Genomic DNA, 22,768 nt, shown 5'->3' with positions numbered 1-22,768 from the left:
AATGAATGAAATTCTTCTCTGACAACTCACTGGTGTGGTCAGTCAAGTATTCAAAGTCAAACAGTTTGCTCATTTTCCTGTTTTTTGACCATTCTGTATCATTACATTAATTCTGGTTTTGCTAGTGATGAGGAGGAACATGGAGCTAGGCAAGTCACTGGATTTGCTTTTCTTGTATCTAAGATCCCAGTAGGTATTTCTTGCACAAACATCATCAATACTCTTTTCATATTCAAGAATAGTCTCTTTTTTAGTAACAACAACAACAACAACAATAAGTAGTAGTAGTAGTTCTCATAGGGTATGTGTAGCCTAGCCTAGATACTGTTTCAGCTCTGCTAGATGAATTTGTCTGGGTTGAGAATGAAGGTTGGAAAAGTTTGACTTGGTTGACACAGTATACTAAGTCTAACTGTGATAAGTGAATAAACTGCAAATGTCTGGGTTCACCCCACACACTAAGCTGTAAGCCATGGTTTACCAATTATAATGGTTGACTTTACATAAAATGTTAAGCCCAAATTCATCGTATTATGTAACTCAGGCAGTGTTTAGCTATGCTGTTTTGGGATGATGAAGCTTATAGTCCAGTACATTTGAAAGGTGCCAATTTGTGGGAAACTGTAGTTGGATAAGAAGATGAGTGGTGTTTGGGTATATTTGATTGGCACATGAAAACAAAAATAGAAAAACTACTGTACTTAAAGTGAAGAGAATGTAAGCATCAGTGATAATGCCTTATTGTTCCCCTTACCTGTTTCTAGATGTGCATTATTCTCTATTTTAAACCACTGTCTCTAATTGGTGACTAATGCATCTATTTATTAGTCCCACTTGTCTTATTTGCTTCTCTGGCTCTGGGCTACTGGATTGGAAGACAAGTCTGTCTGAATGCAGCTAATCAGCAAGACTTGGTCCTGAAGAACCCTTTCATACAGGGCAGGACAGGAATCTGGCTTGTCTCAGGAAATAGCTAGGGTTATTCAGGGGAAAAGTGATGGTGTTCAAGTCTTTTTGACCAGTTTTGCTGTTTTTAAAAATTCAGAAGAAAAATGAAAACTCTCTTGATCCCTCTGGGATTTTCCATTCAAATGAGGAAAAAAAGTTTTTTTCCTATCAACATAGCTAGAAAGGAAAACACTTCTTATCTAAGAATGGTAAAAAGAGGATTTTTCTATCCCCTCCCCCCAAACCAGGCTGAGTTTTAATCAACTGCATGCAATTATCAACTCCCTTTTCTCTTAATTTAAAGAGTTGTGTGCAACCATGCTAGCAGGGATTAATTTAGAGAAAACTTAATAAAGTAATGGCACTCTTGCAAATGCTTTTGTGGCTTTTGTGTTAACCTGATGAAAAAAAGTGTTTAGATATGGCAACCTGGTGATTTAAAATGAGGTGAGGTTGCTTATTTACTTGTTGTTGGTGTGTGTTTTTGTGGCCACATGGATACTGACTTCTATCATGTAGCATTAACATTGTACTGTTTTCAAACATTCATCATGCAAAGTATTTTATAGGCCATATCGTATGCAGCCTTGCAATAGCCTGAAATTTCAACTTAAATGCAAACCATCTGTCACATAGGATGTTAAAAATAGGTCACCTGGACAGTCTTTTTCTGTAATGTGTAATCAAGATTCTGTCACATTTAATTTTAGTTATCTATAATTCTCCTACTTAGAGAAGAGTGAGAATTTTTAAAAGTAGCCAGAGGTTTGTTTTAAATATTTGTTGTTTCCTGGAAGGCAGCAAGTCAGAAAACTTCCTAATTTCTGTGTAAAATGGAGTCAATTTTGGAATCCTTAAGGTTGTGTAGATTTTTTATTTTAATTTCTCTCCTGTTTGTTTTCTTTTTCCTTCCCCTCGGACTAGATACATATTTTTTTAAAAAATATATTTGAGTTATTCAGAAAGGACCTATAAGGTGTTTTACAGTGTTAAAATGTAAAGGAATCATAATCAGAAACCATGTATTGAGATACAGCACAGTAGTTAAATATGTCCTCTGCATGTCAGGTTTCCAGATTCTGAATTATTGGATCTGCCTTTAATGTTTCTATTTTATGAAGTAGATATATTCCTTCAAAATGTAGAACTGAAAAGAATTCTCTTCACACATTTGCAGATTCAAGTTCTTGTGTTTTAAAGGTAGCTAAGTACTGCAGGAATATGTCTAAGAAAATAACCAGCTAATGAGGCTGCCACTAAAACTGTATTTTGTGTTTTGAACCAACACTAATTATTGGATCCCACTTTGACACGGAGAAGGTCCTTTTCTCTTAATCATAGCTTTGGGTCAAATAACTGCTGTAGTGTATGGCAGAACTGTGCAGAGCAGGGTAGAAACTACAAGGCAGACTAAAAGTGTGCTGAGGCATCCTTTTAGCAAATACAAACATGTTATTGAATTGGTGTTCCTTAATTTTGCTTCCATAGAGCTGAGTCGGTGGTGAGAACAGGCCCGTAGGCCTTGTCTGAGTTATGGCTATAAGTGAGTCATGAGATCAAGTTTCAACACAGCTTTCTGTCCCTCTGAGCAGGCTGCTACACAGCTAAAATGTGTAGAGTGGTAGAGCCTCTAAAGAGGTTTGCTAAACTCTTTTTGTGCTGTGTGTGCACTTTCTTCCCACTTCAGTCTGTTGTAGCAGTCAGTTGTATTATGTCTGGAACCCTTGGCTCTCTTTATAGTATGTTTATTCAGTTTAATCCTCTGAACAGATTTAGAATCTGAGCGTATGTTATTTATTGATTGAAAAGGCTGAAATGAGGTGGGGGAAAGGCTTGCCTTATTACACATGTGGCACTTTTTATTTTCCTTCAAAGAATTGCCTTGTACAGAAGAGATCATGGCTCCTCTTGACTTATTTTTGAAATTATTTTTGCAACCCAAAATTTGCAATATAGAAAACGTTCTGGTATTAATTTGAAAATTTGACCCAAAGTCTGATTTACTTGACTTTTAAAATAAAAAACAAATGTAGGCATGAACTGTTTGTGCTCTTTGCAGAAAACTGTGAAAGTGATGTTGGAAATGTTGGGAAAGTTGCCATGAAAAACTCATAATCCTTGTTTGGACCTTAGTGCTGTTTAGTAGCTGTTCTACAAGTGTCAGACCTTGAGGGCTTTTTTGTAGGGCAGATCTTAGTGCAAGAAAACAAAATCGAAGTATAACATCCCTCATCTGAGGTTCCCATTTGGATTAAAGCTGACACTTCTCTATTATCAGTCAAGCAGCTAGGTTGGGTTGATACTTCTGAACACAGGTCCTTTTTCCTGTGTGCCATCCTTGCTGTCATATTTACAAGTACTGAACTCAGCTATAAGTTCAGCGAACATGTGCCTTAAAAGGGGGCAACGTTTTGGCTGTTTGACTATGTGCCTTGTTAGCTATGGAAAAAAGCTTTCACACTGGATCAGACCTTTGCATGCTTCTGGGCAGAAATCATCTGAAAGGGAATATTGTCCAGTTATTTTATTACTAGGTGATTTTATTTTTTTATGTTCATATAGGTACCTGGAGAAGGCAAGGTTTTCAATTAGGTGAGGAGTTTTGGGGACTGGTGCTAAGAGATATTCCAGGAAAATGGTCTGGGGGCATCTATAGATGTAATAAACAGTAAGAGAGATGTGGTCAGCTGCAACCTAGAGATTGAATGGAAGAGCCATTGGCTGGCCTCCTGTCTTTTCAGTTAGCATGACTTACAGGAAGTCATGTTGTCATTGAAAGTAATTGCAATGCCGGGTCATTTGCTGTTATCCAGGATTTAATATTGGATGAAAACACTAACTTGGCTAAGAGAAGAGGGAGGAGGCCATCTCTCTCAATTCTGTCCATCAGGCTACTTGATTCAGCAGACTAGGATGAAAAGTGAGGGGAAGTGTTGATGGTCTATAGAAGTTTGATCTTGCTGATCAGATACTGTATCTTAACAGCCTGTCAATTTTGAGTGTGCTCTGTTGTATTTGGGGGATGCAGAGGTACTGTATAGAGTCCACTTCAATGCCTAGTAGTCCTCCTTCTGGTGCTAGCCAAGGTGATCTCAAGCATGACACTGGATTATCTTAGGTTGCTCATACTTTTGATAGCCATGCTGTAGTTGCCTAGCCAGGAGGAGCTCGCTGTTTCATGCCCTCTGTGGCCCATTTGGTATTTGGAACTGTTGCTTTGCCCCATTTGCTGTTTGGCCCCTTTGATTTTGCTGTTCTGTTGTGTGTGGGTGGTGATGTAAAGGGAAAGTATTTTGTATGACAGTTGTCATGGACAGATCACTCCCTGGTCAATTTTAGATTGGGCAACTCTGCAGAAGTGAAGGGTTGGTTAAAATGGTTCAATATGGGGTTGTTTTGTTCTGGGCATACAGTGGGGCAAAAAAGTATTTAGTCAGCCAGCAATTGTGCAAGTTCTCCCACTTAAAAAGATGAGAGAGGCCTGTAATTTTCATCATAGGTATACCTCAACTATGAGAGACAAAATGGGGGGAAAAATCCAGAAAATCACATTGTCTGATTTTTAAAGAATTTATTTGCAAATCATGGTGGAAAATAAGTATTTGGTCACCTACAAACAAGCAAGATGTCTGGCTCTCACAGACCTGTAACTACTTCTTTAAGAGGCTCCTCTGTCCTCCACTCGTTACCTGTAGTAATGGCACCTGTTTGACCTTGTTATCAGTATAAAAGACCCCTGTCCACAACCTCAAACAGTCACACTCCAAACTCCACTATGGCCAAGACCAAAGAGCTGTCGAAGGACACCAGAAACAAAATTGTAGACCTGCACCAGGCTGGGAAGACTGAATCTGCAATAGGCAAGCAGCTTGGTGTGAAGACATCAACTGTGGGAGCAATAATTAGACAATGGAAGACATACAAGACCACTGATAATCTCCCTCGATCTGGGGCTCCACGCAAGATCTCACCCCGTGGGGTCAAAATGATCACAAGAACGGTGAGCAAAAATCCCAGAACCACATGGGGGGACCTAGTGAATGACCTGCAGAGAGCTGGGATCAAAGTAACAAAGGCTACCATCAGTAACACATTACGCTGCCAGGGGCTCAAATCCCGCAGTGCCAGGCGTGTCCCCCTGCTTAACCCAGTACATGTCCGGGCCCGTCTGAAGTTTGCTAGAGAGCATTTGGATGATCCAGAAGAGGATTGGGAGAATGTCATATGGTCAGATGAAACCAAAGTAGAACGTTTTGGTGTAAACTCAACTCGTCGTGTTTGGAGGAGAGAGAATGCTGAGTTGCATCCAAAGAACACCATACCTACTGTGAAGCATGGGGGTGGAAACATCATACTTTGGGGCTGTTTTTCTGCAAAGGGACCAGGACGACTGATCCGTGTAAAGGAACGAATGAATGGGGCCATGTATCGTGAGATTTTGAGTGAACACCTCCTTCCATCAGCAAGGGCATTGAAGATGAAACGTGGCTGGGTCTTTCAGCATGACAATGATCCCAAACACACCGCCCGGGCAACGAAGGAGTGGTTTCGTAAGAAGCATTTCAAGGTCCTGGAGTGCCCTAGCCAGTCTCCAGATCTCGACCCCATGGAAAACCTTTGGAGTTGAAAGTCCGTGTTGCCCATCAACAGCCCCAAAACATCACTGCTCTAGAGGAGATCTGCATGGAGGAATGGGCCAAAATACCAGCAACAGTGTGTGAAAACCTTGTGAAGACTTACAGAAAACGTTTGACCTCTGTCATTGCCAACAAAGGATATATAACAAAGTATTGAGATGAACTTTTGATATTGACCAAATACTTCTTTTCCACCATGATTTGCAAATACATTCTTTAAAAATCAGACAATGTGATTTTCTGGATTTTTTTCCCCATTTTGTCTCTCATAGTTGAGGTATACCTATAATGAAAATTACAGGCCTCTCTCATCTTTTTAAGTGGGAGAACTTGCACAATTGCTGGCTGACTAAATACTTTTTTGCCCCACTGTAATGGAGAGAGAACAGGGGGGAAAATCCAAGAATATAAGTGGATTGAGGGGCAGGGGGGAGGGGAAGGTGTAGAACACATGGGGGAGGGCAGCTGGATATACCATGCTGTGATGTTGGCAGCAATTAAGGGGAGGGGAAGAGGAATTTTCAGTACTATCAACCGTGTCATCCTTCAGAATAATAGGGGTACTCCTTTTTCCTTTCTGGCCATGTCAGCACTGGGGGACTGTTTTTGAGCACTTAGGTCATTGGCCTGCAAAGTCTAGTAGGATACATCTGTGTTGTTCAACATCTCCGTGAAACTGTGGGGAGGTCATTTGGAACTTTAGAGTAAAATGGCATCATTATGCCAATTATACCCAGTTCTGCAACTCTTTGACATCAAATTCCAAGGAAACAATAAGGATCCTTGAATGTTGCTTAAATTCAGTAATGAGTTGGATAAGGGAGAACATGTCTTAATTAAATCCAAACAAGATGGAGGTGCTGTGGGTAAATAGGATATTAAGCCTGGGAAATTGAGGTTCAGCTGCTGGTTGCATTCTTGCGAAAGTGCAGGTCCACAGTGGAGGAATGCTGCTTGATCTTCTGGATTTGCAGATGACATTTGCGAGTAGCATGTTTGCACAATTAAGACTGGTGTGCCAGTTGAGGGCATTCATGAAAGCAGTTGGATTTTGGTGACAATTAGTCAGTGCTTAGTTACATCCTGTGATATACCCTATATGTGCCTGGAAACTGATTGCTCTAAAATGTGGGAAAGGGGCCTTGCTTGTCAAGGAAAGGTGCAGAAATCACATTACACCCATACTGACAGATCTCTTGCCAGTTGATTACCAGACACAAACTTAAGGTATTGGCATTGAAGCTCTGAATGACTCAGGATCTACCTGTCTAAGGGAGTTCACCTGCTGTCTATTAAAATCTGCAGAAGTGGCCCTTTTGAAGATGCCATAATTGCTCACGGCCCATGTTTGTAGTTGCTGAGAGACAGTCTTCTGTATAGATACACTGTTCAGAAAATCTGTAAAGATGCATCTGTTCCACCAGACTCTTAACTGTTAATTCATTTTAGTGTTCATTTTAATTGTTGTTTTTAATTTTCTATATACTGTTTTCTGTCCTGCTGGTAGCTGCTGTTAGCTGCTGTTAGCTGCCTTTTAAATATTTTATTTTGTTTTTGTTTTTGTTTTTGTTAATGGAATATGGAAACCTGAAAGAAAAAAAAATAAAGCTATAAAGAAGAAAAAGAAAAATGGCGTATATCATGAATACATATGCGTGTGTATATGTGTGTGTGTGTGTGTGTTTTACATAAACATTTCAGTTAATATTGATATTTCATTGTAATCATCCATTGCTAATCCATATTGATAAATGATTCATTCATAAGTTGCTAATAAGATCAGTTAATTGGGGCCCTATCTTTCCACTGCTGAGGAGTAAGTCTTTTAGCTATAAGGATGGCATGGAAAATCCATTAATTTTGTTTTGATTTTTTTTAGTTTTGCTTTTATATTGTGGTTAGCCATCTTGAGTACCTAATGTAAAGGCAGGGTTTAAAACAGAATAAGTAAAATAAATACTCTTCTACATGCATAGGCTTGATTTCAGAGTTTGGTTGCTTAGGTTTCTCTTTTTTATGCATCATCCTAAACAAGATGATACTTTTAAAACATCAACTTCTACAGAGTTCCATACTAAGTCACAGTTAAAGAGTATTTAAATTGTGCACTAGTTCTCTGAACAGCATTTGTACAACTGCATGGCTAGGATTTTAGAGGAGGGACATTTTGAAAGAAATCTGTTAGCCGAGCATCTTGAATTATGTTTATGGAAAACAGTTAACTGTTGACTATTAGAGAGAATCGCTCTAAACGATGTTTTTGATTTGAACCAGGTGAACTACATTTCTGTACATTATGGGATTGTTAAATAGGATTTTAACAGAGGACTATTGTGTCAAATGTTAATCCCCATCCCAAGTAACATTTTGCAGAGTGTCCAGTAAAGACAGGACTTTGTGAGTTAGGTTTTTTTAATCAGGTGAGTTACCTGAATCCTGCTTGTCAACATGTACTTTCTGTTCCCTTGGATTTTTAAGAAATACGTATACAGTACTGTGCAAATGTTTTAGGCAGGTGTGAAAAAATGCTGTAAACTAAGAATGCTTTCAAAAATATATATTGTGATTATTTATGTTTATCAGTTTACAAAATGCAAAGTGAGTGAACAGAAGAAAAACCCAAATCAAATCAGTATTTGATGTGACCACCCTTTACCTTCAAAACAGCATCAATTCTTCTAGGTACACTTGCACAGTTTTTGAAGGAACTTGGCAGGTAGGTTGTTCCAAACATCTTGGAGAACTAAACACAGATCTCCTGTGGATGTAGGCTGCCTCAAATCCTTCTGTCTCTTCATGTAATCCCAGACAGACTTGATGATGTTGAGATCAGGGCTCTGTGGGGGCCAAGTCGTCACTTCCAAGACTCCTTGTTCTTCTTTACGCTGAAGATAGTTCTTAATGACATTGGCTGTATGTTTGGGGTTGTTGTCCTGCTGCAGAATAAATTTGGGGCCAATCACACGCCTCCCTGATGGTATGGCATGATGTATAAGTATCTGCCTGTATTTCTCACATTGAAGACACCACTGATCCTGACCAAATCTCCAACTCTGTTTGTAGAACTGCAGCCCTAAACTTGCAAGGAACCTCCACCATGCTTCACTGTTGCCTGCAGACACTCATTATTGTACTGCTCTCCAGCCCTTTGGCAAAAAAACTGCCTCCTGCTACAGCCAAATATTTCCAATTTTGACTCATCAGTCCCACTGGTTTCCACCAGTTCTGTGCTGATGGCGCTGCTGGACATCTTCTGGTGTCGAAGGGAAGTAAGCATGATGTGTCTTCCATCTGCTGCATTAAGTTTCCTTGGCCAACCACTGCATCTACAGTCCTCAGCGTTGCCCATTTCTTTGTGCTTCTTCAAAAGAGCTTGAACAGCACATCTTGAAACCCTAGGCTGCTTTGAAGTTTTTGCCTGGGAGAGACCTTGCTGATGCAGTCTAACTACCTTGTGTCTCATTGCTGTGCTCAGTCTTGCCATGGTGTATGGCCTGTGACATGAAACTGTCTTCCACAACCTCACCTTAGTAGCAGAGTTTGGCTGTTCCTCACCCAGTTTTAAGCCTCCTACACAGCTGTTTCTGTTTCAGTTAATGACTGTGTTTCAACCTACATATGAAATTGATGATCATTAGCACTTGCATGGTATAATTGGTTAATCATACACCTGACTCTAATCCTACAAGATCCCTGACTTTGTGCAAGTGTACAAAGTGTGCAAGTGTAAGAATTGATGCTGTTTTGAAGCCAAAGGGTGGTCACATCAAATATTGATTTGATTTAGATTTTTCTTCTGTTTGCTCACTTTTGCATTTTGTAAATTGATAAACATAAACAATTACAATATATATTTTGTATTGTACGTACCGGGGCTGGACTGGACTCTGAACGCAACCGTCGTGAGTGATGATTGACGCGAGCGGCAAGGAAAGATCTATGGAGTAGGAAAAAGCCTGGATGTGCTGTGACTCCCTAGCGACCACTGCTGGTCACATAGTGTAATATATCACTGTAGTTACTGTTAAGAATTGTTAGTCACTGTTAGGAATTGTATTAGAATTGTATACTATGTGAGCCACCCAGAGTTCCCCATTGGGGGAGATGGGCAGAGAATAAATAGAATGTATAATAATAATGTATAATAATAATAATTTTTGAAAGCATTCTTTCTTTACAGCATTTTTTCACACCTGCCTAAAACTTTTGCACAGTACTGTATGTCACAGTATGACTGATTGCCAGATCATCAGTTCATATGTTACAGTTTCTTGCTGTATTTTGTACCACTTGCCTGGGAATATATTCCATTGAACTCAGTGGGTCTATTTCCGAGTAGATATGTTTAGGATTATGCCGAAAGTTTATAAGATCATTACATTGGCAAGGATAAGTGCTGGCTTTGAGTGACCGGAGATCAGATTCCTACTCAGCCAGAAAATTCACAGGACGACTCACTGTTCTCAGTCCTTTAGGCTAATTTACTTAGTGACTGGGCTTACAGGCTGGGCTTCACTATACTAAAGCTGTGGTTTTCCTTAACCCTAATGTTGAATAAGTAACAGTGTCTGAGGTCACAGAACATATAAACCATCAACCATAGTTTAGACATGACAGTGATTGGGCTGAAACAATACTCCAAAACCAAAGAAACCACATCATGGCTTAGCATATGTTCTTCCCATTGGATGAAAGATGGTGACAAGAATGGGGAAAAGCAGGTAACACTTCAATGCTAAGGCAGGTTCCTGCAGCCTAGGGCTGCAGACTGTACACAAAATGAAGATTCCTTGTCTGACCACATTTATTGCTTCACATGCAGCCCTTTGGCTCTCCAAAACAGCTGTCACCTAAGGTGGGACAACAGAAGTGAGCCTCCAAACACCCACAGAGAGATTCAGGTTACACAGCCTGTCATTAAGGATATGGCATGATGCTCTAAACACTGCACCTTATGTCTGAAAGGAGGTACCTGCAGCTCAGGCTGCAGGTATTCCCAGTGAACAGTGGACCACAAAATACGTCCTGCTCTGGAGTGGCTTTCTAAACTTGCTTCAGCTTAAAAGCACCTTGAAATGTGTGTTGATTTGTCCTGGGGTAGCTGAATGACTCCATGGAGGAGGAGGGATCCTCAGGCAGACCTTAAGGAAGGGTTTTAACTCTTCTTTCTCAAAAGGAAGGGAAATGTCTGAAGCACCTTGTTGAGGTGCACCTTGTTGAGGTGCTTCATACTCCAATTTTGAAACAGCTTTCCTTTGAAGGAGGGAGCTCCTCCAAGTTTAGGATTTCCTAGTAAAGATGGAGCCCGGACCCCCTTGTAAGTCCTGCTGAGCGGGATGCAGCATGCCTAGGACCGGTGGGTCTGTCTTGCCACCCTGGTTCTGACTGCCCTTTTCTTGACACGTGTCTGCCTACTTGGGCTGCCCTTTCTTGGGAAACTGGATTGGCATTCCATACCGTCAAGATTTCTGGTTTCGTGTGGCTAGCTGCATCTGTAGCTTCTCTATTCTGTATTGATTCTGGAGAGGCCCTGAGGTTTGATTTCGGCAAAAATGACACCGGAGACAGCTGTCTGTTAAGGAGGGTCATGCATGCTAGCTACATTGATGAGAAAGACGTCTGGCGCCAGGGTACACATTAATAATAATATTTCAGTAAAGGGCTCTTTAATTTCCTTTTATTAAACTCCCTGACATGCCAGTCAGCGTTCAAAGGCTTTTAGCTCCTCCCTCTCAAACACTTCTGTCTGTACTGTTGGTGTAATGAAGGCGGAAGTATTATATTTATCTCTCTCCTTTGTTTTGAAAGGAGGACAAAAAGACAGCATAATACATATTTTGAGAATCTTATCAAGAGTTAAAAGGGAAATAAGAGTTTCATTAAAATCTAGCTGGCTAGCAGGAAGCATGTTTATCTAATCATTTGTTTATGTAGAAAAGAATAAAAGTTTTGTTCCCTCAAAGCAAATGCAACATTTTTTTCTTCCCTTTCCCTCTCGAGGATAGCTATAATTCCAGATGTTGTTTGGATTCAAGATAGTGAATAGGAAAAAAAAAATCTTAATGATAATAACAGAGTCAGACTGGCTGGTTCTGTTTTGTCAGGGAAATAGAGAGATAAAAACTCCATTAATGGTGTGTGCTTTGCCTAAGTAGCTAATAAAACAATGCCTTCTTCACTGGAAATAAGTCCAGAGATTGGCAGTGATCAGTGCCAAGAGCATAAGGAGGCAGCTGGACAGACGGATGTTGTGTGTGAGAGAGGAGTGAAGGGTGTGAAGAGAAGGCTGTTAATGACTAATGTTAGATCTTCTCCTTCACAATATTTTTCTTTCCCATGGTTAACTAGTTACGTATATCACTATATATGTGCACATCAGAGCCAGTGTGGTGTAGTGGTTAAGGTATTGGATGAGGAGCATGAAGACCCAGGTTGTAGATTTTGCTTAGGCACAAAAGCCAGCTTGGTGACTTTGGGTCAGTCAGGATCTCACAGGACTAGAGCCAAAAGTTGAAAACATCTTTTTACCAACTGGTATTGGACCAGCATGTTAGATTACAGTCCATAACCTTCAGTGAAGAGGCTCATCCTGCAATGGATTGATTAAAATGATGATGATGATGATGATGATGATGATGATGATGATGATGATGATGAAGAGGCTCATCCTGCAATGGATTGATTAAAATGATGATGATGATGATGATGATAGTAGTAGTAGTAGTAATAATAATAATAATAATAATAATATACAAAAAAAGCTGTAAAAAAAAAAGGAAAGCACGCTCTATGGCAGTGATCAGTCATAGGGCTTCTGATTAGTTTTTGAATATAATTCTATTTGTAAAAATGACCTAAAAAATAAAGTCTCTTTCAAGCTGAATTTGACTTGATCTGATGATTTCATGGATATATCTGCGTAGTTTTCTTGACATCAGTATAAAATGGTTTGCCATTGCCTTTTTCTGGAATATTTTTGGACTTTCCACTCTTGCAGCATTGATACTTCATGGATGTTTTTCATCCCAGTACTAACTATATCCAACTTTGCTTAGCTTTTGGAGGGTCAGCTATGAAAGTAATCTGCATAGGTATGTCAGTACTGATCTTCATTTAGATTTATGAGCTTCCACTAAATGATCTTGGAAGAGTTACTAAGCCACAGTGGGTTAGCCTTGGAGTATCATCTAAACCTAGACCAGAGGTTCCATTAAGGGGCTCTGCCAATATTAATCACAGTTTATACCTATGCTCGTGGTGCATTTAACTGAACCATCACTTGGCAGGTGGCCCAAACATGGGAAGGGGAGTTAACCTATTGTTTAGTTTCCTTTCTCTCCAGACCTAGAGATGGGAGGCAGTAATGGTGTAAAATGGGGGTGTTTCTGCTTCAGTATTGCTGCTACTCGTAGCTTTCCTCCACCACATGCTCAGTAGCATCAACTCCAATTAGGCCTCCTCAATTTGGGGGGTGGGGGAGGAGTACAGAAAGCAACACTGACTATTGCTTTTCTGTATTGTTTGGTGTGCACCCAAAGTAAGCTAGCTTAGTGTTCATCCACATTTACCAATTATCTGTCACTGGCTTTGTAAAGTAATTGTGAGAAGAACTTTGGGGAGAAAGACCATATATATTAGCTTGAACTCCCTTTTGCAAATGTTTGATATACAGGTAGTCCTTGTGTTATGATGGCAACTGGGATTGGGACTGCTGTCACTAAGTGATGCAGTCATAAAGCATGATGTCATGTGACTGCATCGCTTACCAGCGGCAGTCCTGATTGCTGTCATAACCTCAAGACATGTTGGTCATTAAGCAGGAAGAGGCGGGATTCCCAGGTAAGGTGCACATGGGTGCCGTGGGGGTGGTGTGGAATGTCGTGGGGGGTGAGGGACGCTGTGTGCAGGCAGCAGAAAAAGCAAGAGCAACTTACTGGAGCGACTTGCGACCTTCCCTGCTGGCTTCCCCATTGACTTTGCTTGTGGGAAGCTGGCAGGGAATGTTGCAGATGGCGATCATGTGATTGTGGCTCCCTGCGATGTCATAATCACAAGCCGAGTGCCCAGATCACAATCACGTGACTGCGGGGGGGAGGTGCTGCAACGGCCGGAACTTCAAGGACCAGTTGAATGTCCATTTTTTCAGCACCACTGGAACTTTTAATGGTCACTGAACAAATGGATGTAAGGCAAGGACTACCTGTATATGTAATAAAATGTAAAGAACTGTATTTTCTTGTTTTGGGACTTGTTTATTAACATTCAGTGGAAGACTCTCAGCGAGACATTGAGATGCAGGCAGGCTTTCTTGTTACTATAGGCAGAATGTGGGAACAGGCATTCTGTAGGCAAGTTTTTTTTTTAAAACTTGAATACCCTGTCTTTTGGGGGGCACTCAGAGTTGCCTGGTTGTTTAGAAAAGTAGCAAACCAGGCGTTTTTTTGAACTAGAAAAACTGCATGTTGTCTCTGTTTTCTTCCTTTTGTCAGGGAAATAAAAATTCCCAAGTCATTTTGAGATGTGGGAAGAAATTATCAGAGCTGGCCATGGACTTTCTGTATTTGGAATACAGATCAAGGTTGCTTTCCTTGCAAAATTAAGAGACATTTCCTTCATAATGGAGAGAAAAAACATATTTTTATTGGTTTCCCAAAAGCTGCTTCTACAGTTCTGAGATAAAGGGAAATGAGAAGCACACATTGATTTCTGGGATGACATCATATTTTACTCAAGTGATAGCTTTTTCATGCTTTTTTAAAGAAGGATTTCTGCTGCTGCTAATTTTAAGTTATAGTATCTGTTGAAGTACTCTGCTTACGTGGCATTAAAGTTTTCTATTTAGAAATGGAATTCATTTATTTTATTTTTACAATTGTATACTGTCTTTGTTCCCTATTCAACAACTAAGGAGTTCAATAAAATCTCATTAAAATAATCATAATAAAAACATACAGAAGAGCAGCTGCTTTTTGTTACATGATCCTAGACCTAATCAAGACTAAAATTTCTTGACAACTAAAATTAAACAATTTGTTTACTTAACATTTGAGTAAATAGGACTTTGCCTGTGGTTCAAAAGTTTTTAAAAGTCTACCTGAAATAGGGCTGGTGACTTCATGAATACATCCATGTAGAAGTATTTATTGATTTATATCCCCCTGCAATCTGACAACTCATAGTGGCTCATACAATATAAGGAAAAATTAAAGCATCCGTAGTATGTATGGGGTCGCTAAGAGTTGACACTGACTTGATAGCACATAATCACATGATCAGTGGTACATTTAAAATTACACTTTAATCAGAAAATCCATAGACACTATGAGATTAATATCAACACAATTTAAATAAAAATATCAATATAGATATAAAACATGGGCAATACATAGCATCATTGGAAGCCTCTCCAAAATAGCTCAGTTTTTAACAGTTTCCTGAAAGCTGTCAAAGACGGGACCAGGCTATTCTCCGCCGGAAAACTATTCCAAAGCAGTCAGGCAACCATGAGAAGCAGTTCCTCTAAACTTTGGCTCCCCTCCCCTCATGAAGATGTGGAACTAGAAGGAATTTCTCCTTGAGCAAGCTACTAGGATGAGCTGATTCAGATTGGAATCCTCTTGGAGGCAATGTTGAAACGGCTTGCTGTTGTCTTTTTCTGGGGTATTGTTTCAACTAGCCTTGCCTGCAATTTGGGTAATAGAATTTGGTCTCCAATTGAAGTTCTAACCATGCTAAGCTTTTTGAGACCAACCAAGGTTGAAAAAGATCTGGTGAGGAATTTTCCTCCCTATCTTGAGCTGCATTTCTAAAATGCTTTGAACCTCAATAGCAGCAAGAGATTTATCAGTGATGCAGTGAAATCAGTGGAGTGGGGTAGATTGAAATAGTTTGTGAGGGTTTGTTTGTTTGTTTCTGTGTTTTTTTTTAAAGCTCCAGATAGGAATGTTAAGCCCAGCAGAGGCTTACAACACTTCCGTGATTAATCTTTCAACAGCAATGAAAAAAACAGGGCAATAATTGGTCTGTTGAAAAATGGGAGTTCTCCTCTAAATTTTGGCAATACAATCTTGGGGGCTTCCTTGGTTGCAAAATGGGATTGGGCCATATGGGGCCTATGGATTGCCAATCCTTACTTTAAAATGTGAGTGCAAAAAGAGCAGCTTGGGAACCACATGCCACCTACTATCTGCATCTGCGACTTTCAAAATGAATGAAGCCAGAAATTTGTGCTAGTTTTTTTTTCCTTTGTATTTTGTGGAACAAAATGGGGGTCTTAAACTTTGCTGGTCCACTTTGCATCCTGGTCCCACCCATTTTTGAAGTTCAGTGAATGACGAGCACCCAGATGTGGTGTGGCAGGTCTCAAGGTGGCTGATAAAGGTTTTGGGCTGATCTCCTTTTGGAGAAGGGAAAGTTCCACAGTCTGAGCTTAATTGCAGAACAAATTCTCTCTCTTCTGGTTCTCTGCTTAATCTCTGCTGCAAAGGGTACCAGTGGGAGGGCCTGTGATGATGGTCAAAAGCAGTAAACAGGCTTGTACGCAGGTATCCCTTTGTGTAAGAGGAATAGAGGAAAGAAACCTGGTGACCACTGTGGCTTTTCACAACTTCTGAAATTAGCATAAGTCAAACATAGTAGCTCAGAAGACATCATATGTAGCTTATAGTACCATTTCTTTGAAACACAGCTCTTGTTCTCTGATTAATCACTCTTTGTTTTATTTGTAAAAAGAAAGAGAGTTTGTTCTTGGTGACAATATCGATCAAGTTAAATACTGTTTTTGCCTTTGCTCCAGGAAAACAGAAGTTTCACTTCATGGCAAGAAGTGATATGTTGCAACAGAAACTGCCCCCAAAATTGGGCAGAAGGAATCTTCATAAATTGTGATCAGCGGACCTTCAGTCAGTTTTTGCTGAGATGGGTTATACAGCTCACAGTTCAGTCCTGGGATTTATTCTTAGGTAAGTATGTATAGAATGGCAAATTAATTAAGTAAACAGTACATTGCTTCAGTCCCATACTTTTTAAAAAATCTGCTTGCTATGAGATATTGACATGGAAGCATTACATCAGGTGTGTATTTCATTGCATCTGTAATCTCTTGGAAAGATATCCATTAAGGTAATGGACCTAGAACAGATTTGGAGGACATGGCAGGGAAGGGTGAAAGATCAAGGGAAATTCCAGCTGTGCAAGTTGGATAATAAAATGTTGGATGTAGCCCATTGCTTTCAGTTTTGCATTTCAAGGGTATTTCAGTGTTCTTTGAGAATTATAAAAGTTTTATCAGATACAACCTTCTGGTAGATAAAGAATCAGTGTAATACGATGATGCACAGAATACACTGTTTTTGACATGCATATTGTTTCTTTTCTGTTCTTTTTTTTTGGCCCTTTGAGTCAGGTTGGTTTGTTTGTTTTTAATCCTGGCGACTGCCTGGACAAGTCCCTGCAGTTTTCTTGGCAAGGTTTTTCGGAAGTGGTTTGCCCTTGCCTCCTTCCTAGGGCTGAGAGAGAGCAGCTGGCCCAGGGTCACCCAGCTGGCTTCATGCCTAAGGAAGGACTAGAACTCTCGGTCTCCTGGTTTCTAGCCTGATGCCTTAATCACTACACCAAACTGGCTGTCATTTTTTCTTAGGGTAGCAGTAAAAATACATTAAAATTCCTGTGTTAGCCCTCCAGATATGTTATACTCCAGTTTTCATGCTGGCTGAGAGAGAGAAAAAAATATTTTAGTACGATATATCTGGAAGACACCACATCAGAAATGGTTGCTTCAAGGTGGAATATGCTTGATTTCCTGTGATAGTCAGTTAACTAGTAAGATAATATCAATTATCATTTGAACATTATGGGAAATTCAGAATACCATTACATTTGTTCCAAGTCAGCGTTGAGTTGAATGGCCTTCTAAATCTAAATTGTAAATAAATTTTAACTTACCCTTTAAAGTGTATTATGGTATTAGCTTGTAGCAAAGTAATAATGAGGCTTTGTAGTGTAACTGTACCCACAACTTTTAGAACTGATCTTTGCTTTTTATATCCCTGTGTTGCTGCTCAATTATTTGGTGTTTGGGCTATACCTGGTGTAACTCCTGAATGTTATTCACTTATATTTTTATTTTCATACTACTGCTGTAAATAATAATTGACCACAGTTTAGGATTTAAAGTGTGTTATTTCGCCTCATTTCCAGAAATGTAACTAATGCACAGCAGACAAATTGGGCAAATGTGATATTTATTTCAACCTCAGCAGTGGAATGTTCCTTCTTGCTGGGCCTCTTCTTTTTTCCTGAATATGCAATTAATGTTGACCTTTAGGTCACCCCTATCAACATCATGAAGCTGATTAGACCACTGTGACAATTTCAGGGGCAAAGCTCCAAAAGTGCTTTGTAAAGGGTCTTTAGTCGGAGTTAAGCCTGCAAGTGTCTATAGTTTCTCATCTATTACAGGGGTGGGGTACATTTTATGGCTTAATGGATAAATAGGAACCTGACCAAGCATGTTGAAGTTTCTGCATTGGCAGTAAGAAAAGCCACAGCCTGCTGTTGGTATGTAGCCTCCCAGCACATTTGCACAGAAACCCCTTGCCTGTTTGCATATACTAATATTCCTGTATGACAGCTACCTCTGGCTCTCCTCTCTCTTAACAGTGAGAGGAAAGAGAAATTGCAGGGGCTGCTGTCTCAAAGCGTTCTAGATTCTTGAAATGGCTTTGCTTGAATTTTCCAGTTGAAAAAGATGTGAATGAAGTCTTCGAGAAGCACTACTTCATGATGATCCAAGCACCTTGGGGACAATGAGATGTCCTGGGATTCCTATTTTTCTGAGCACATTCCATAGTTTGACATGACTGACACAAAGGCCTTTCTATAATCATTGAAGCACATAGTGACTTTCTGTGTTCAGATTCGATCAACAGGCTGATAATTCTCCATAGCTGATTTATAAAGAGGGTAGAAATTCTAGTAATTCTGGCATCTGCTGTTTCTCTAGTACATGAGAAGTCAGTTACCTGTTAGAGATCAGGGCACATTCAGTAGCTTTTCTGTTTGCATGAACTGAGTGCCAAGCTATGTTCTGTATGTTTTATTTAAAAGTAAAGGTAGTGTGGTCTGCGAAAGCCGATATTTTCCCCTAAAGGTCACTAGAGAATCTTTTTATTCTTTGTTCAGTAGGCAATGGAGGCAATGGAGGTTGCTTTGCCGCTGGCTTATATTTCATGGCAAAATAAAGGCATGTAGATACCCTGTTAAGATTTGCTTTCCCATTGACTTGTGTGGGTAACTGAAGTACAAGAATGGTATAAGCTGTATCTGAGGGAGGCTGGAGTTTATTACATCCCCATTATCCTAAGAAAAGCTCTTTTGTTGAACAGCATTTCTGATGCAGCGACTCTCATCAGGACGGGACAGATTCATGCAGTAGTGAATGCAATTCTGATACCCGCAGGGTTCCTTCATCTTTGAGAAGTGAACAGCAGAAATTAACAGAAACTTCCTTATTTATTGCATGAATGCGCTCTTTCTAGGAGTGCTTGGTACATTGCATTCTATCAAAGGATCTTGCAAAAGTACTGAAGCCTAGTTAGGATAACTTTACATAGGAATAACAGATCATGTGAGTCACAAGTATTACTAATTTTTTTTTTTTTTTACCTTCTGTATATATTTGCCTGTAAGCCTGCTGGCAAATTAACAGGACAGGAACAAAATGATTTTAAAGAGCAGCTTTACCACAAGCCGACATATTTCTCCAACCTCTCTATTTTTCCAAGGAAAAAAAATTGCCTTGACTTCAAAATTTCCAGAAATTTGAGGAAAATATGCAGAAATTATAGACATAAACGTTGTTGTTGTTGTTTAGTCGTTAAGTCGTGTCCGACTCTTCGTGACCCCATGAACCATATTGCGCCAGGCCTTCCTGTCCTTCACTGCCTCCCTGAGTTTGCTCAGTTTCATGCTCATTGCTTCAGTGATGCTATCTAACCATCTCATCCTCTGCCGTCCTCTTCTCCTTTTGCCTTCAAGACATAAACGTACTTGACCATTTATGTGACCAATCAAAGGCCCCAATATTTTTGTATTTTAAACACATGTGTAACAAATATAGTAGAGAGCATTCTTACACTAAAATGTGTTAGGCACTTTCTCCCCTTCTTGTTTGCTTGTTTTCACGTTCACTCAGTCAAGGGTAATAGATTTTGTTGGAAGTAAAATAGCTGCATGGTTTAAAAGCTTTTGATGGATTGTCACAGGATTCCTGATATTACAGGAAAGGTCAATACTTCAAATTTTACCACTTTAGACTGACTCTAATTTTTTGTCTTTTTATTAAAGATAATCCTAATACATGGACTTGTTTAAAATCTAGAAGAAATTTGAAAGGAGACATATAAGATGGGTTGAGTGTTACTTTTATGCTAGAGTAACCTCACTTTGAAAAGTCTTCCCCATCCTTTATAGGAAGAAAGTTAGAAACGTTGATGAAATGTTGGCATTGTTACATTTGCTTCTTTGCTTGCATTCAACCTGTGCAAAAATTTGCTTTATTTCATACAGATCAGGAATGAGAAATTAATATTTTTGCAAATTTATATACCATTGAATAATACTTCTGTATAGTAATACTTGGACTTTTAGGGGCCTTTGATTCCACTTCACTTATGACTACCATTTTGATCCCTTGTAGTACCTAACCTGCTTAGTTATTTGGCATCAGGACTTTTCACTTTTGCTTGGCACACTTGCTTCAATGCGTTTCTTAGATGATGGTCCTTCATACGCATTCTCAGCCACATTTTCATTTGTCAGGACTCAAACCAAAAATGTTAATCATACATAAGGAAGACTGCTTTAACCACAGCCTTGTATCCATGGTTTATGTAGCTGCAGTCCAGCTCATTGCCTACATCTGGACAAATCGCAAGCTTACAATTAAGCAGCCACTTTTCTTTTGGGAAAATGAGATGGTGAAAGAGTTAAAGGAATTTCTCTTCCTACAGTGTCTCTGCTTCTCCTCCTTGGTTTTTCATTCCCAGGTTCGTTTTCAAAACAAAGGGTGTAGGGGAAGGTTTAGCTTTCCCCTGTCCCATGGACTGCCTGATACCTCACAAGTTTACTAAAGAATTTTTCTCCCTTTGTAGTCAACAAACATCAAAAAAGAAGTGCTGGTTGACCAGTGTCACAAAGGTTGCTAGGCTACTGTGAGAAAGGAGACAGCTATCAAAATGTGGGTGGCTGTGCTGTGCTGTGCTGGGTTTGTTGGGTAGCATTCACTGAGTAAATCTCTTGTCCATGGTCAGTGTTAAGCCTACCCTTAGCATGCCCCCAAACTGTATATCTAACACAATTCTGAGACTAGAAGCTGATCAGATGAGGATTGAGATTAAAGCATGGTTATTAATCTTTAATTACTGGTTAAATGCCATTATTTTCCAGCTGGGCTGATTCCATCCCGTCTTTCAGATGACGTTGAGTCCTCTTGGATTCAAGCAATACATTAAAGACTTCTATCACATGTCCCCTCTCTTGACTCCTTATATTCTCTTGGTTTCACTCAGGCTAGGAGAGTTATTAAAGAAAGGATTTTAGACACTGAAGCCCAGAATGAAAGAGGAGAGGACTCATTCCAGATTCTGTCCAAACTCAACTTAACCTAGAAACCAGCCACATCAACTCACTCATCTCTTCAGCCCAACAAAGGTTCTTCTTCAGAGCCAGATATAATAGTCTACCCTCAGTGCTTTTATACTGTAGATTCAGTAGACCCCCCCCCATGAATCTGTCCTTGTTCAGATGGTTCAGTTGAATCTGTTCTCCACATGCTGCTGCACTGCTCCCTTTACAGTGATATTTGAAGAAGACTCATCTTCCCTCTCTCATTACATGTACTGAATTGTCCTGAGGAACTTCTTGTCAACTTACTCTTACCAGACAAGAAAAGTGCTATTACCCTTAATGTAGCAAAGTTCTGCATAGCTGCTGTGAAACAGTTGACTGCTGCAGACGACTGACATCCTCATAACTCATTCATTTACTTTATGGTTATGTGAATGCTTTGTTTGTTTGCTTTCTCTCCTCTTTCTGCTGTAATTAGTTTATATGTGTTCTGTTTCATCTAGTCACTCCCCAGAATAAATGTATTCTCTTATCTTATACTTAGTAGGTCAAGCAAGCCCATTTGTGTTATAGTCCCAGAGCAGCCTTTCCTGTCCTCTAGAAATGTTGCACATTGACTCTGAGTCCCTCGCCAGTAATATTCATGGCCACTCTTCTCTACTGTGCCTCAAAAGCTTTTTGTGACAGGAAAGTTACAGGAGAAGAATGATTAAACTTGCTTTTTAATCCTCTCATATGGCAGAAGTATAACATTAGGGTTCCCTAGAGGTTACATATAAAGTGTCATGGATTTAAGGGTAACCGCTTGTAGTAGACAAGCTATTCATGTGAAAGACTTTCAGGAGTAGATGCTGAAATGCCCCTTAGTGTGAGAATGTGCTTTTTAGATTGAATGTTTCCCTTCTATGCCCCAAGAATGAGTTTTCTTAGCAAATAAACTGAAAAAAGAGCACTCTATTTTCAGGTGCTGGGAAAGAGCGAACTAGCACACACAGGCTGCATTGCAGTGTTTAGATTTTCTAAATGTGTTCTTGGCTTAGTCTATCATATTTGCAGATGGCCTACTCTCTGGGGATATGCTGCAACCTTTTTAAACTGGCTTCCCTCCTCCCCTTACTATTCTTATACAATTAGCTTGCTTGTTGTCTCCCAAGACATTATACTGTCTTTCCCTGCACAGATTTGTATTTTGTGGTGAACATATTTAATGAACAGCTGTGCATCTGAGTCACGCTGCAAATTATCCATTCCCTCTCCCCTCCCCGCCTTCAGCAATAAGGTAAAACTTCCCAGCTGAAGTGTAAGTAAATTCTATCAGCTTCCCCAGCGGATAGCATTGGGGAAGCTGGAGAGAAAAGGGGAAGTTGGCAATTGTGTGCATCAGCTCGAGTCTTCCTCCAGTTCAGCTCAACTCCTAGTGACTACATAGAATTTCCAGGTAAGTTTTTGGCCACAGTACAGCATAGGCTTGCCACTCCTTCAACTTCCCAGTCTAAGTTATACCTTGGGATTTCTTAGTGGGGTCCCATCTAATGCTAACCCAGTTTGACCTGGTT

The 22,768-nt window shown here is 39.9% G+C and overlaps 1 protein-coding gene across 3 annotated transcripts in view; it reads left to right on the top strand.

Annotated features, from left to right (window-relative positions):
• The window catches only part of ACVR1 (activin A receptor type 1), an 84,980-nt gene that overhangs the window by 10,718 nt on the left and 51,494 nt on the right, over positions 1 to 22,768 (top strand). For all 3 annotated transcript variants that reach the window (XM_088146581.1, XM_088146580.1, XM_007424450.3), the window contains exon 2: positions 16,381 to 16,546. In XM_088146581.1, the coding sequence (XP_088002707.1) occupies positions 16,503 to 16,546 (44 nt within the window). In that variant the 5' untranslated portion in view covers positions 16,381 to 16,502. The remainder of the gene's footprint in view (positions 1 to 16,380; positions 16,547 to 22,768) is intronic.

This window comes from Python bivittatus, unplaced genomic scaffold (genome assembly GCF_059951505.1).
Source record: "Python bivittatus isolate LINGU-HERP-01145 unplaced genomic scaffold, Pbiv_v1 ctg000480_np1212, whole genome shotgun sequence".
Taxonomy (NCBI): Eukaryota; Metazoa; Chordata; class Lepidosauria; order Squamata; family Pythonidae; genus Python; species Python bivittatus.
The sequence above is the reverse complement of the archived record's forward strand: the minus strand, read 5'-3'. Positions and strand labels throughout refer to the sequence as shown.